The sequence below is a fragment of the Nasonia vitripennis genome, chromosome 4 (genome assembly GCF_009193385.2).
Source record: "Nasonia vitripennis strain AsymCx chromosome 4, Nvit_psr_1.1, whole genome shotgun sequence".
Lineage (NCBI taxonomy): Eukaryota > Metazoa > Arthropoda > Insecta > Hymenoptera > Pteromalidae > Nasonia > Nasonia vitripennis.
The window spans coordinates 928158-944175 of record NC_045760.1 but is presented as its reverse complement, the minus strand read 5'-3'; the positions used below and the strand labels follow the sequence as shown (position 1 = coordinate 944175).

Sequence of the window (16018 nt, the reverse complement as noted above, 5' to 3'; positions counted from 1 at the left end):
TTACATTCCTGCAGAGTCAAAGCTGGAAATTGAGTTCGAATACCAATGGCCTAGTGATCATTTAGTTTATTAGATTGCTTGGACCGCGTTGCATGCATTTACCCGCCCCGACTCGAAATCTATATTATGAATTCCGGATAATGGATCCGTTGGAATCAATCCGAAGGAAAAACGCGATATCGGACGAGCATGAAAGAAATCTGCACCCCCTTTCGCCGAGTGCTTTCGAACGTGAAATAACCCAGTAGAAATCAATCCAGTCTCGCGTTCCAAGACGAAATTCGGCTGGTTTCACGTGCCAGAGCTTCTTTCATCTTCTGTACATAGCGAATAGACGTAGAATAAAACAGTGTATCATCGACGATCGAATAACCGATGAACTTCGCCGACTCCATATAATCCTCGCAGCATCAAGCCTTTGCATCCCGCTCCCCGAAAAAGAAAGAAAAAAATCCCTGAAAAAATGGCCCGCTCACTCTTGTCAATCTGTTTGCAGAGGAGAAGCAGGCGCGCGACGAGACGACGCAGGAGAACAAGAACAAGCGCGCCTTCGAGGAGCTGCGCGCGTTGAAGCTTAAGCCTCGCTTCAAAGAGCCAACGGACCAGCAGCGCGACGCCAGCAACCAGTCGATACTGCTGAGCTCACTGAGGCCGCAGAGGCCCTCCAAGAAGCTCACCGTCCAGATCGACAAGCGCAACGTGCAGCAGACGCCTGCCAGACCCAGCCCAGGGCTTCCCCCGGACTACCGGCCAGCATCGTAGTCGCCCCGAGACGAGAGTAGGATATAAGCGCCGCACCGCGCCCAGGCAGTGCCTGCGGACTCCGAAGGCAGGACCGAGCTTCGCGCGCGCGCACCACTCACGCTGATACACACGTTATGCGCTTATTCCTCTGCGTACCTTCCCCCGGGATCGCGTCCTTTTCCGTTTTGAGCCGATCGATTGAGTGACGACGCGGACGTTCGCGTTTTTCGTTCGTTGTACATATAAATTCTACTGAGACGCTTGTGTTCCCTAGTTGTACATATTTTACTCGGTTGTCCTCTGTGTCCTATATATATATAGAACGTTCTGATTTGCTTTGTCGAGTGTATTTCGGTAGTCCGTATACTTGTCCGTATGAGAAACGTCTGCAGCGTCGTCACTCGATGAAGCTCGTTCTTGCGTAGTACAACACGTCGCTGGCGATTTTTATTATACTTGTAAACGTAAGTCGACTTTGAAATGCCGAGCTTTTAGATATCTATGATGACGATGTTCGATTTAACGTTATAACATTACACATCGCTGTAAATAATGAGTTTTTCAACGAATTCGCGTTTATATCGGAGAGTCTTATATTGATTGCGTGTTGTTTATTATAATTGTAAAAATTGACGTTCTCCTATTGTTTGAAAAAAATTCAATCGATATCGAGTGTAAATAGACAGCTAGGATACACACGCTTCGGTTGCGGTTTCGCGAAATTTTCAGTATCCGAGGTATGGACGTTATTTTTTGCTAAAAAAAGCTTAGGCTGAAAAATAAAAACATCGTGTTACATACGTTGTAAGCTTCGTCCTCCTGCAGAGTCTTGACTTGACGCTAACTATACTTCCAGAAAAGAGAGGTCCGTTACATTGTGGACAGCGTTGCGTGTAAAGTGTGTAATATACGAAAAAAGATATCAAAACGAAATGTACGAAGAGTGCACAAGTCGCGCGAGATATGTAGAGAAAGACAAAGACATGCGTGTGATATGCGTTATATAAGTCTGCGAGAGAAATTGACAAGGTAAATGTTGAACAAAAGATAAAAAAAATATGAAAAAAACGTTACAATAAAAAAGTCTCCCCTTTAGAGATTCACCGTAGCATATCCTAAAGTGCATACCAAATCTAGTTTGCAATATTCGAGAGACCTGCGGCTAGATACCAAACAAAAAAAATATATATATATATTCACTTAGATAATTATGTCCCTTGTAAAATACGTGTTATACCGGCTCGACTGTGTTATCGAAAAAAAAACTTCAACTTAGCTGTTAATTAAGCCATTACTGAGCGAGCGCAGTGAACTAGAGAAAATTATTCAGTTTAAGTAATAATTAGTGTGATCAAAGATAATGTACATTTCAGTCAGGCTTCCGAATATATAAGTAAAGAATACCCAGCAAACGCAAATTGTAAATCCCTCGCTATACTGCAGTAGTGTCAAAGGGTACACACTTATTTTTTCTAAGACGAGACGATCATCCGGTGTTATGTAACGATTCAACCTTCTATCTGCCATGATTTTAAGGAGCTACTTTCAAATCAAATCGAATTTTAAATGAAATATCAAATTTTAACGAAAAATACTATCTATCGTCGCATAACACGAGATATCAGATACTCTGTAAAAATATCTAATTGCTTGTGCAATTTTTGGGTAGCGTCGCGCGACATTACGCGAAGATCGCGCGAGTATTTTGTATTATAATATTCTAAATGTTGTTAAAAATCGCTGATAGAGAAATTAGAGATGCATATAAACAAATGTGTTTGCTGGGCAAAAAGTATAGCGCACTGTTTTATCGGCATTACTGTCATCACATACAGCATATTATTATGTACACGCGCCCTACGTATAGCTATACCAATTAAAATTTAAGCTGCGAGTAGACAATTTTATCCCCCGTTGATTCGACCTTGCGTTTACTTTGGCATTTGTTTTACACCGGTGGCTTCTCTATGATATAATATAAACGACTAAATCCGTAGCACGATATTAATATAAAAAAAATATATATATATATATATATGAATACATAGTAAGATAAAGCGCAATGTCTGTAATTTTTCGTCAAAGTACGTAGTTTTGTACGTCGCGATCACAAATTTTTAGCCATATTGTCGCCTAAGGTGAAAATATAATACATATATATATATATATTAGCGAAAGGAAACTCGCAGGCTTTCTTTCGTTTCACTGGATAACAGAAGCTACAAAATGACCTGACAGGTGAAATCGAAAGAAAATTGAAACGACGGCTGAATATTCGAGTCCAGTATTTGCTTAAAATCGTTAGGTATTAGATTTAAGAGGCAACGTATATAATCATTGATTTTTCCGTTGCATCTATCTATATGCTGTTGAAAAAATCGACTGTTTTACCCGTTTTTGTTCCTCATGAAATTTTAATTACTCGAGTGAATGTTATGAAAATTTTTAAAGCTCGTAAGATTTGTATGACATTACAATTGAAATAATATTTACGAAAATATTGGGACTTTTACCATTTTTGTAACTATATATAAATATCGATATCGAAAATTAATTCAGATCCCGGAAGTACATTGATATAAGTATATACTACTCTCGTTTTAAAGCGTAAATAAATTTCAATATCTATACTTATACATAAACAGTAAGGTCACTCACAAAATAAATATGTACAGTTTTAAAAAATTTCTTTCAATTTTACGAAATTTTAATATGCGGTATAAGTATATCTTTAACAAGTTTTCGTTCATAGAAACATAGCAAAAAGCTTCAACTTCAACTAAATTAATAGCATATGAATATTCAAATTTTAAAAGCTACGTATTAAACAACGTATAGAATACATTTCGAAATATATTTCGAGCGATTACTGGACTCCGAAATAAAGAGTTATGTTTCGAAGCCTGATTTACGTATGGCTGTGTTATTATCGCGAATATATACATATATAAATAAAGAACTAAAAAATAAAATATGAATAAATAAATTTACATATATATATATATATATATATATATATATATATATAATACGGCATACGCGATCTCAAGAGTGCGAAAATGTAAAGTGTAATGTATAGAGAGTTGTAACGGTGAAGTGTGAAGAAAGGAATGAGATGTAGAAAAATATGTTTCTCGCCCTGCCTCTGCCTCTGCGATGCTCACTCGACGACTCGGTCGACTGAGTATGACGATGGAGAGAAAAGCGTGCGCGCCTCGTTTGTATAAAAAATATATAAATATATATATATAAACATAAATTCGCAATTTAATTTTGTGCCTCGTGTATGTGTGCTCGCGCGTGCCCCCAGGCCGGATGTTTTTTCGTAAAAAATATAAAAGACATAAAACAAATCTAATATAACGTTATATTAAATAAGACACGTATAGAAAAATAATAATAAATAAATAAACGACACTCGCAGCGCGTTGCAGAGAAGCGATATGTGATATGTTACTGTCGCCGATCATCCGCCTAAAAATAATTAATTGACATGATGTTTAAAAAGCCACATTGCGTAGCAGCGTCTCGATTGTTGTTCATGAAAATAGAGGTCGATTTACGCAAGTGATCGAGAGCGAAAATTAATGCAAACTAGAAAGTTTGAAAGATTATATACTTGGCTTTGACATATTTTGTACGTTCGTATATGGGTCGAGTATATTATCGTAACGTAAAAATAGCTTTAGTTACACGCGAGTTTTTCGTTACCCAGACATTTAGGCGTATATTGGCAATCAAATTTCATGCAGAGATAACGCGTATATTGTTGTGCGAATGTTAAAATTAAGATACTTAAATTAGCGGAGTTGTAACTCGACTAAAGAGGTTTCGTAACTACTGAAGATACGTAATCGCAATCTTAAAATTTTTAATATTTAGATTATCATGATATGGAAGTTATAGTGTACGTAATAATTTATAAAATAAATTAAACACAATCGCGTATGAAAATCTTTATAGCTATGCAATGTGAAAACACAGTTTTTACAGCTGTAATATAAGTTTAATATAAACTGAAAGTATATAAGACAAGAATTTTCATACTTTGTATTTGTAAAATATTTTATATGAACATAGATTTCTTTTAATCGTTAACTATTAACTCTGTAACTGAGAGAAGAATTGTACAATATCATTTCTCATTAGTGTGCGAGGAATTTCTGCTTTGAAATCGATATGATAGTCACAGAAAGATGTATTATTAAAACGTACGTAAACTTTTCGGATTATCTAGTTTGCAATAATTTCTCATCTCCGCATAGATGCACAGTGGCCGGCATTTATGTGTCGTTGATTTTAAAAAAAATGCTCCATTTTTGTTCGTATCTCAGTCTACGAGTTGAAGTAGTTATTCCCTAGAAGCGCGACGATTCGTCGATGAGTGTTTTCCGCAGTAGTGCTACGTTAAATAAGCAAAAGAAAATACGTGACGTTTATATAGTCGTAACGAGTGTTTTCAGGGAGGCTGCGACGAATTTTTTACTGCGACGTGAAATGGACTGTGAAACGTTGAAAGTATATTATAAACTTGACGGTTCGAACCCTCGGACAAATTTGCCGTGTTCAAACCAAATTGATCTTATTGACCCTTTTTTAAAGTCCTATACTTTACAAGCGTGATTAATCAGACTCGAAGACTGCAGCAAATGTTTTACAATTTCATAATACAATCCACCGTATGAATCGATTCCAACTTGAACAACAGCGTCTGTTTTTGTTTTGCTGCAACTTTTCCGAGGGTATGTCAAATATACAATTAAGTTCATTCAATTACATGGAACAGTTTACGATTAAGGAATTCGAACCAGCCTTCCAAAAACCAGAAAAAAAACATCGATACGAATACAAGATTAACGAATTAACGTACGTGATAAAAGTAAAATACGTCGATGTTAAATATCCACGTTATGATGGTTGTTGAGATTTGCATTCCTTTCTTTTTTTTTATTGCATCACATGTAATCATAAAACAATGCTAATTCTTTACGAAGCTGCGGACGTGAATCGTTAACGTCGTACTGCATTACATTATAATACTGTTGATAGATTTCAAGACTCGTGTTTTGAGAAGTGACAAAAAATATGTATGATTACAAGATTCTGCTCACGTGTTCATGTATGAATATTAAGATGTAACGATGATTACAATGATGATTAATCATCATCGTTGTACACAACTATACAACCTACTTTAGAGCCTACCATACACAATCGTAATTAAGGATAAACCGATTTTAATCGAGTCTCGTATAAACTGCATAAGGGACACGGGCACTCTTTACCGAAAAGCTTCCTTTTTGTATTTTATCTGCTAAAGGGCTTGAACTAACGATCGTTAGCTTATCATGAACTTCTCGTACAAGCATCAATCAATAGTATTATAATCTATGCTATAAATATTCATGTTTAGATAGATACAGCGCGTACTTCGATGCTCAATCATTTATTTATGCAGCATTCTTGTTAATAGATACATAAACGCTCAAATCTAGATCGATCGACATACTCTTCTCATTGCCATTATGGAAACAGAAAATTTTCTATGGCTTCCGCCAGTAGGTATACGCTACTAACAGCTATGAGTATGAAAACGACATAAAATCAGTTCCTCGATATAATAACATAACTACCGGTAAAGTATAAGTGCAACACGTATGTAGCTCAATCAAAACACTACTTTTTCTTCTATTATAGTCTCTTATGTAAATACGGGATTTCTAAGAAAAATCAGCTGCTTATTCAACATAAATTTATTTCCAAATATAATTTTTTGTTCGGACCATTTACGATGATAGAAGCTTCTACACATCCACTTGCACAAATCGAAGCCACTCTAATCGAGACTACGGGACATAAACGCGAGGTTAATTATGCCAAGGAGTGCCCGTTTCCGCGCGCAAACTCGAATAACGGACGAGTGCAATGAAATCCCCGCGCCGTCGCGTATTCGCGTCTGTTATCTCTCCACCCGTTCACGTCGATACACGCGCATGCATACACACATCGGTTCCAAAACACGCCGCATTCCGAACAAAGTTCGTGTGCGCGAAATTCATCCCCTGTCCTGTATACCTGCTGTACACGCTGTCTCTCTTCCTATGCCACCGCGTCGCCCACACACATACACGACTAACGAAGAGAAAAACAGATGTAAAAAAGAAGAGCCACGCTACGTTGCCACCGACTAAACGAGTCAATTGAACCGAGTTCTGCCGTGCGTGCATTGACAACAGAAAACAAATGTACGAGTATCTTCAGTGTACTCGCACCGTTACACACACACACACACACCCACACGCAAACTTCTTCTGTTGATTTTGACTGGAGCCTATTTTTTCAGTGCGATAACTGCGTATAACTTATATAAGCGTATAAGCGCGAGGAATCATGCGCGCGTGTATTTATTATTGCAAAAGCGCGACGAGCGAAACGTGATTTCGACGATGTTGTATCGTGATGCAAGCATATAGAGAAGAGTGTGTGACTCACTCCGTTATTTGGGGATTTCAGAATCGATCTAAATTTATAAGCGCAAATTTATAGAGGCTTTACATCGTTGTGTTTCGTATATAGGAAAACGTTACGAGCGTATCGTCCGCGTGAAATTTCTCTCTCTTGAATTGTTTCTTTGCGTAGCTTCCTTTTCGAAAATACTTAGCTCTCTTTCTCTCGAGGTACGGAGTTCTTTTAGCGGCAGAATTCGTATTGTATCGTTTAGAAAAAAAGTAGGTAAAATTGTATATTTTTATATGCTGATAGCGACCTTACGTTGCAGGAGTCGAGAGGTTTCACGCGTTTCGAGCGAATTTCGAAAAGCGAAGGAGACGGAGAGAGAATATTCTTAGTTGATGAAAAAAAGTGAAGGCGCGACATATAGGCAGGGTAATTAATAAAAGTGACTAGAGAAAAAAACTATACTGTTCAACGGAAAGGTACTAAACGAAGTCCTTTTTTGCCGAAGCTTTTACGCCGCGCGAGTCGCGGACCTATTTGAAATGCGCGCTGTATTCGCGAGAAAGACCCTAAAAAAAATACGTCGGCGGGGCCGTCGACGCGGGACATACATATATGGCGTGTCCCGCTCTGTGCGTAGCGCATAAGTTTTTTATTTTTGCAAAGTGACCGTATGAGTTTTTTAAACAAATATAATATATGGAGAGAGAGAGAGAGAGAGAGAGAGAGAGAGAGAGAGAGAGAGGCGGGCGTTTTAAGTGTGGGAGAACAAAAAAAAACGTTAGCGCTTTTACGCGCCGTACCTGAGGAAAAAAATACTAAATATGCGACTTGTTTTACCTTGTATGTTGTTTATAGTGTACGACACCGTGTTGTATCATGTATAATTTTCTATTTGTTTGTAAATGATGTTTTTTAAATGCGATATATCAATTTCGACGACTCATTGATACGCGACTTGTTTGGTATCTCGGGGACATTGTAACGAGTATACCTGCATCTCGATCGGTACCAGTAATTTCGAAATAAATTCGTGCTCGAAAACAATGAATATGCAGCCGCCAGTGTCGTGTGTTATTCACCCCGAAATCCAAGATCCTTCCGCCACGCAACGTATAAAAGACAAGAGGTAGTTCTGAAAAAAATGTTGCACCACGTAAGATCATAACAATTTTATTATATACCATCTCTGTTGACAAAATGAACATTCATTCGCATTGAAAAAGAGAAGGGCAAAAAATAATAAAGAAGTTTATTAAACTAGTACTTTTTAAATGGCGCGATTTTTTCCGCATACTCCGTAGAACTTTACGTCTGCAGCATGATCAACGTAATAGTATATTACATTCCAAGACGAAGGGCTATTTACGAGTTTCTATTATCTTGCCGCGCATAACTCACTGCTCAAAAGACGATAAAGAAAAATGACTTCTCCACGTAGAATTCCACTCTGGCCGGCCCGTACAACGCATAGGTACAGTAATAGTGATTTACGCAGTACAAGAACGAATGGTCAACGTAAAGTCCTCGAAAAACAGAGTTTAAGTACTGGCGTGGGCGTATCTTTGCCTCCTCCTTCTTCCAGATCCAGCAATTTCCAATCGACTGAAGAGATGCTTTAAAATATAGAGACTGAAAGCGAGAGGAATCCGTCGCTCGGAATTTCAGTCCGTGTTTGCTCTCGAAGATGAGACACGTTACACAGTCGCGTATATAAGCCGGCGTACAATGTTTCGCGCAGGGGCAGGGGAGGACGAAGAGCCGCTGCTGATGAAGATTTTAAGTGTACATAGGTATAAGGAAATAGAGAGGGAGAGAGAAGAGCAAGTGAGGAAGGGACAGCGATTCTGAGGGGCTGTTTGCTTATTATCCTGCCGGCTCTAAAAAAATGAGATCTTCCGCTCGGACTTGAAGAGCTCCGCCGTCGAGAGCTTGCCGGGGTTGTCCTCCTCGCCGCCGTCGACGATTTTCCTGACTATTCGCTTGGCCAGCTCGGGATTCTGCCTCATCTCGTGCAGGAACCAACTGGCTGGAATGCTGGAACGTAAAACGTTAAACAGAGCTTATGAATGGCAGCGTATACGAGTATAGTCTCTAAAGTGGACTAATTTGAACGCGCGCATGCTTCGAAAGTGCCCCTGGGAAATGAAATAAAGGCAGCTTTCATTTGTTTTTAATTTGCAATGTGTGTAACGCCCCCGCTGCTCTGTACGCGAGGAGCGTGTTTTGAACTTTTGTTCTAATAGGTATCGTTACTTTAAAATTCTACGGCATTAATCTCATTTGAAAAAGTGGAGTGTAATATAATTATGGTTTAATGGAAACACGCTGCTCTCGATGGGAACGAGCTAGATACAGCGGGACAATTAGGCGCGTTAATTAAAAGTGCATTAGGTCGTATTTTCAGGTCACGACGGGTATAAGTGAAGTCACGCGTGTTACTTATACATCGAAGATTTTGCTTTAGCGTAACTTAGATTCCCTCGCATCCAAGTTTTCTATCTCCTTGCATTCTAACGACGGAATCAGCCCGCGGCCATATGCACCCACTGTTTTCGCACTCTACCTCTGCACTGTTATTCCACACTTTCCGATATAAATTTCCAAGATTTCCCGCCAACTTTCCATCCACGCGCATGCATCATCGACTTACATCGATGCTTACTTTCGAAATTGTCTCTCTTATTCATATAGCTACATACATCGCTTTCCGATTATGCCTAGGCGTAATACACAGCCGCACACATAGATATAGATATAGATATAGATATAGATAGCCCCCGCGAGCGTCTCCGTCAGCACTGCTGCATTACCCTCTCGCTCTCAATCTGTCGACGCATCCTCGCTTTCGTATTATGTCGTCTAATTACTCCTACGTATATACCCAGCACTATGTGCATGTGTGCACGCGCGCATACCCATAGCCGAGTAATTTTAGGGCGCGCGCGAAATGTTTGCCTAATGCGGTGAGGCGTACTACGCGTATACGCGCTCGCGCTCATATTTGTCTGACAAAATGTCCCCGGAAAATGAAGATATGCGTGTGTACGAGGCGGAGATGAGAAAAAAGCGCTAAATGCCATTTAAATTTTGTTTACGCGCTCTACTGCCTCTTGTTCGTTCAATTTTCGCCTCTGGAATTAGAATGAATTTTCGCGTTTCAAATAAGACACCTGTGTGTGTGTGTGTGTGTGTGTGTGTGTGTCGTAAAGAAAACTGCGTCGTTTTTGTAGCGCCGCTGCAGCGTACGTCTAACGGAGCTACTCACGCACCTGTGCGCAGGGGATGCGTGTCGCGCGGCGGCGGCAGAATTTCATAATCATTTACATTAATGGGAGCAGAGTATGTGGAATGTACCTAACGGCTATTTTAATTTCGTAATGAAAAACAAACAGCGTTGATGTTTGCGCGTTCGCGTATTGTATATGATGGCGGTTAATTCGGTTCGATTCGCGTGAAAATGCCGAATTTCAAAATCAAAGAATTTTCGATTTCGAGTCAACATCAATACGTGTTTAAGCGAATGCTTCGTTTAAGCGTTTTTAAACCCGAAATATAACCGAGTCCGTTTACTCAACGATCCCTGACAGCGCATAAACGCACTTTTTTACGCACGCGGAAAAATAATTTTCCGACACCTCTCGCGCGTTAACTACACGGCCAGTACGACATGCAGGTGTGTGCGCGGGGCCACATTTAGACGTGGATGTATGCGCGCGCGTCCGTCGCATGTGCTTATACGTGGGCGGATATGAAATTCTGTGTGACCGTTTGCGTACGTTTACAGGGAGACTATGCATATATGCGAGGGCCGATAACACATCTAGGCTAACTGGTTCTGCATGCAACGAATTGCTCGCTTCGTTAACTTTTTTTTTCCCAATGCGTCGATGGGGGATTCCTGACTCGCTACATCACGCAGAGACGAGCCCTGTTCCCCACAAAACACGCGCGCGCTTGTGTATGGGGGGGGGGGGCGTTTATGTTAAGGCAGCCATTTTCATAGAATGCCGCAGTGGAAAAGTGTCGTATACACATTTAAATCGAATTTCGATCGTTTGGACAAATTTCACGACGTTCTGAAATGTTATACATATAAAACGTCCCCGCGACGAGGTGGTGTGCTCGAGAGATCGCGATCGATAATATTTGAGACATTTATTAACGAACAGTCACTATGCGGGTCCGACTAAAAACAGCACGCGAATATATCTGGGAACGGCTAGTCGACCAGAATAAACAGGGAAAATTCGATAGACCGAAAATCGAGTTGGTTTTAACTTAATTTGCAGTCTCCGCTAGACTATTTCAAAACGACACAGTTCAAACACTGAAGGCCTTCTTTGGCCGGAGTAAAAACACTATAGTCGCTTTCTCGTACTTTCAGTTACTTTAGTACACGGGCACGCAAAATTCACTCGGTATAGATTTCCAGAAAAGATTACGTAGCCTAACCGGCTGGATTCGATTAAGCCGTGTATTGTGCGCGTACAGCGTTTGTCATATATCGGTGCTTGGATAATTACATTCATCGACATCCGTGCTACACCAAAACATGTCACACCGGTCTTCATGGAAAATGATATTTACCCTGCATTTAGCTACGAAATACCACCCGATAGAGCAAGCCTAATATATAGTCATAATACTATAGTCATTCAACTCGACTCGTATAATGATAAGGCTTTAGATAATACAAATGTATATCTCGATTTTCTGGGAAAGTGTCCGATGATACAAACAGTCAACTTTGACTGAGTTTAAATAAACATAGATATGAAAGCTTAATGAATTATATATTAATTTATTCAGCCCTTCCAAATGACATTGCGCGCGCGCGGCGCTGATGAAATAAATGTGTAAATTGCGTATTTGAATAGAAATTCTATTATATAAGCAGACTAATATGTCAGTCACACATCAGACACGTTCCACATGGGGTCGTCGGGGCGATATGCGTTAAATTTCTTGCCAAGGCTTGAACGAGGCGTGTTTGTCATCTCTACTGACAGTAACCGCGCGACGTAGCAACACGTGTTTTATATTTTTCTTCGTCATCGCATGTAAAGGATTTGGAAGCAAATTTTAAAATGGCTATAAAACAGCTATAAAGCGATTCTAAAAATTCGCTTTTTATTGGTGATGGAATATTATTTTTGCATTTCGTACAGATCCCCGATCAAATTTAATCGAGAGAAAAACTATCATTTTAAATTGGTTTTCGGTATGGCATACTAATAGCGAGCGGACGATCGATACAAAGAGCTCATTTGTGATTGAAAAAAGATTTATTGGAGAACGTTTACGCAAAACCGATTTTGTTGTTAAAATCTTTGAAACTATTCTCATACCCATTAAGAGAATCAAATAATTCAACGAAAAATTGCTTCATCCGGGGGGGGGGGGGGGTCGAACCGGGAAGAGTAATCTTTTGGGTACCTCATCAAAGAAACAGGTAAGTGGTTTGATAGTGAAAAAATAATGCATCGAACCCGCCGAGGAAGATGTGAGGTGGTCCAACCCCCGACCATTATACCTCCACCTAACGGTTTCTCACTCATTATTAAGAACAACATCAGCAAATAAAGCGCAATCCTCGAAAAATAAGCCAAACACAGAGTATATTGATTCGGAGGTGACGAACCTTTGAGGTGAGTTCTGCAGCAGGAGCAGCATGATCTTCTCGTATTTGTCCTGCTTGGCAATTTCGCGCTTTCCAAAACCATAGGCCGTAGAAATGTACTCCGGCTGGAAGCCCCGGATCTCCCTAGGCTTTGTGCGTGGCTTTGCGAAATGTTCACAGCTTCCGGAGCTCGTGCCTTCGGCCAGGAGAACCGCTACGAGGGCCACGCTCACGAATACGCTAACTCTCATGTTATCCTGCAAGCGTGACGTGAACAGAAAAAAGAATAGCAATGTACAGTATGAAAATCGATTCGCACTTCGCGGATTGACGTAAGTATCGGGATGTGGTGGGCTGAGATTGCGTTTGCCAGGCTCTCGGAAGAACGAAAAATTTGGTAGGCTGCGTTTTTTGTGAAAAAAGGATCAAGCTTCTACTTTGAGCCCAGTTTTTCTGAACTTCCGAGGCCGACGACAGGCTTGTTATTGCATTCACACTTTCTGCAAGAAATCCTATTTTTATGTTATTGACGAGATCTTAGGCTTATACTTCAAGCTTAAATCGCTATGTATCGTGTAACGTATTGGATTTAGAAGGGCGTAGAAGCAATAGATACAGGTATACAGCAAAGAAAACAGGATACGCAAGTTTGTGCGTATTGCATCGCTTTACTGCTTAAATTCTCCACGGCTGTTAGCAAAACCTGAAAATTTATTTACAGAATTATGATATAGTCATGTGCAAGAATATTAAGTTCAATAAAACACATTTGTGGGCTCTTTGATGTAACATGCCAAAGGGTCCTCAAAAATATGTTTATTTATATCAAAAGTAACCATCGTATTTCTCGCGTATGAAATGTAATAAGTAATGTGCTTTGATCGAAATGCGATGGTTTATACGAATATTTACACGAAAATTTACTCTGACGACCGAGCAAAGTATATGCATCGCGCATATATGCAAATTTTCAATATTTATAAAAAATTATCAAAAAATGCTTTTGAGTAAGTCGATATCGCGTAAAATCGTTTATTACGAGATATTATTTCAAAAGAAAACGTATGCGTGTAACGCGTTTCAATATCGGTTAGATGAGTAGAATACAGTGGCTATAGTCAGACGCGAGTGAGTTCAAACTCTAAAAAACGTCACCCGTATTCGATACTTTGGAAAATTTTTGAAAAGGCGGACTGGAGGACGTGGGCGCGCGCATAAGTATTTTATTATGTACCCGTCGATCACGTATACTTAATCTATGTTTGAGGCATGCACACAGACATAGTGCACGTAAAATGTATGTGGAGAATCAGAAGGTTTCTCTGTTTGCAAGAGATTGATCGGGAAACGAAGGGAATTCGTCAAGATGAAAGACAAAGAGTTCTGTATAGGGAAACCGTTGGCTTTGAGAAAATATGGCTTAGAAATCCATTACGCCGACGCTGCTCTTACTCCCGGATAGGTGGAATAAAAGAACGAGGAAAACTTTTTAAAAAATTAAAAATTTTACGAACGTTTGAGGACGTGCTTATCGTTTCGCGAGCTGGCTGATCTCGAAGAAGAAACAAAATTCTCACCCATCCGCAAGCTCGCCTGCTTTTTACTCGCTTTACCAATTCTGCTCCGCGATGCAAAACCAGTCCGGTCGTGAAATCCAGTAGTGTCCGTCGCACTGCAACTCCGCGTGCGGGTACCGGTAAAAGGGGGGACCAGTCGTTAATTAAGCCCCATAAAAGCGAAGCTCCCCCAAAAGCGACGGCACAGATATCCAGCACCATGAAGATCGCGTTGTAACTCGTAATTACAGGCCGACAGCGCGGACACGCACGACTCCGGCGAATGATTCTCGCAGCAGCGTGAATACGTATTGTGTGATACTCTCTCGGCGCACTCGGAGTCACGAAAGCCAGCCCCGCGGGAATACATCTCCATATACTCGGAAAAAAACCATCGGTCAAAGGAAAAGGCGCAGTATATGGCGGGTGAATGTATTCTATAATGTACCGCGTCCCTCCAGAGCGAGCGGACTCTCTCCTCTTGTTCAGCAGCTCCCGAGTGTCGCTGGTCCGCGGCGGGTGTGCGTGTCTCTGTCTGCGTGTCTGTGTGCGGCGCACCAGGCAGGGTCTCGGACGGCTCTCTCGGCGACTGAGCTACCGATTCGGTCGCCGTGTCCTTTTGTAGGCGGCGGACGCCTGAGCGCCGTTGGCGCATTTCGCCGCCGCCGGCGCGCGGCGCTCATCCTCCGCCGGTCCGCCTCCTCCTGCGTGAACCTCTGCGTGATGTGCAGCGCACGCACGGGCCGCCGTTGCGTACAGCTCGCCTCATACGCGGGGATCGCTCGAGCTGCAGCGGCGGCCGCTAGACGCCGAGTTCGCCGCCGGCCGCAGTAGGAAGCCAACGGCGGCGGCGGCCGCCTCTGGGTGATTAGGGTAATGGAGGCTCGTGTGAATAAAACTCAAGAGAGAGAGAGAGAGAGAGAGAGAGAGTGAGAGTGGCGAGCGCGCGCGAATTGCCGATTCACCGCCGGCTCCGCGCCGATGGAACGGGGGATGATGATGGTGCGGAGTCGTTGTGTACGAGAGGCAAGAGGGAGATGATACGGAGATTTCTCGGCTCTGCGCGCGCGAATTTGTTAATTAAACAAGGAGAAGAGTATCCACGTACGCCAAGGGCCCTCGGGGATGCTCAGAGTGTGGGTTTTCCGGATGCTCAGATTCCACAATTTTTTCGAGTGCCTTCCGAGAGGACACTCGAGGAATTTCTCTTTCGATCAGCTCTTGAAAATAGAATCCCGTTTTCCCGGGACACTCTCGCGCGAGCGGATTAATCAGCCGAAGCAGCGCTTTACCGGAGATTCGTATTCGCGTGTTGATTTTCTATCGATTGAGCTTATTTATTTCGCGCGCGGCTTCGACGAAGGATATTTTTAACGCGAGGTTTTGCGAAATCCCTTTGAGGTAGATTTTCGAGAATTCCTTATTTACGACACAAGCCAAATTGTAAACGTCCTGCTGAACCGCCGGGTACGAATTGTCAAACTCGGCATTTTGCTCGAAACCGCGGACGCCCTAAAAATAGATTTCCTCAGAACCGAACGTCGATTTTTCCGTTTATTTATTCAGAATTATGTGGCAGTGCAGGCATCTCTAGGTGATTCGAAAGAAACCTCATAGGATTCGTCGAGTGTTTGGAATA

The 16018-nt window shown here is 41.4% G+C and overlaps 2 protein-coding genes across 12 annotated transcripts in view; one reads left to right on the top strand and one right to left on the bottom strand.

The window, feature by feature from the left end:
• LOC100123278 (potassium voltage-gated channel protein Shab) overlaps positions 1-8251 on the top strand; it is a 54763-nt gene extending 46512 nt beyond the window's left edge. For 10 of the 11 annotated variants that reach the window (XM_031928563.1, XM_031928564.1, XM_031928565.1 and 7 more), the window contains one exon: positions 497-8251. In XM_031928563.1, the coding sequence (XP_031784423.1) occupies positions 497-762 (266 nt within the window). In that variant the 3' untranslated portion in view covers positions 763-8251. The remainder of the gene's footprint in view (positions 1-496) is intronic. The other variant, XM_031928572.1, reaches the window with a different exon arrangement.
• Positions 8252-8357: 106 nt separating this feature from the next.
• LOC100680367 (allatotropins) lies at positions 8358-15049 on the bottom strand. The gene is made up of 3 exons (XM_003427526.4): positions 14828-15049; positions 12845-13080; positions 8358-9237 (listed from the first exon to the last, which is right to left on the bottom strand). Exons 1-3 carry the CDS (start codon positions 15032-15034, stop codon positions 9081-9083), a joined length of 600 nt encoding a protein of 199 aa, XP_003427574.2. The 5' UTR covers positions 15035-15049; the 3' UTR covers positions 8358-9080.
• Positions 15050-16018: the final 969 nt, after the last annotated feature.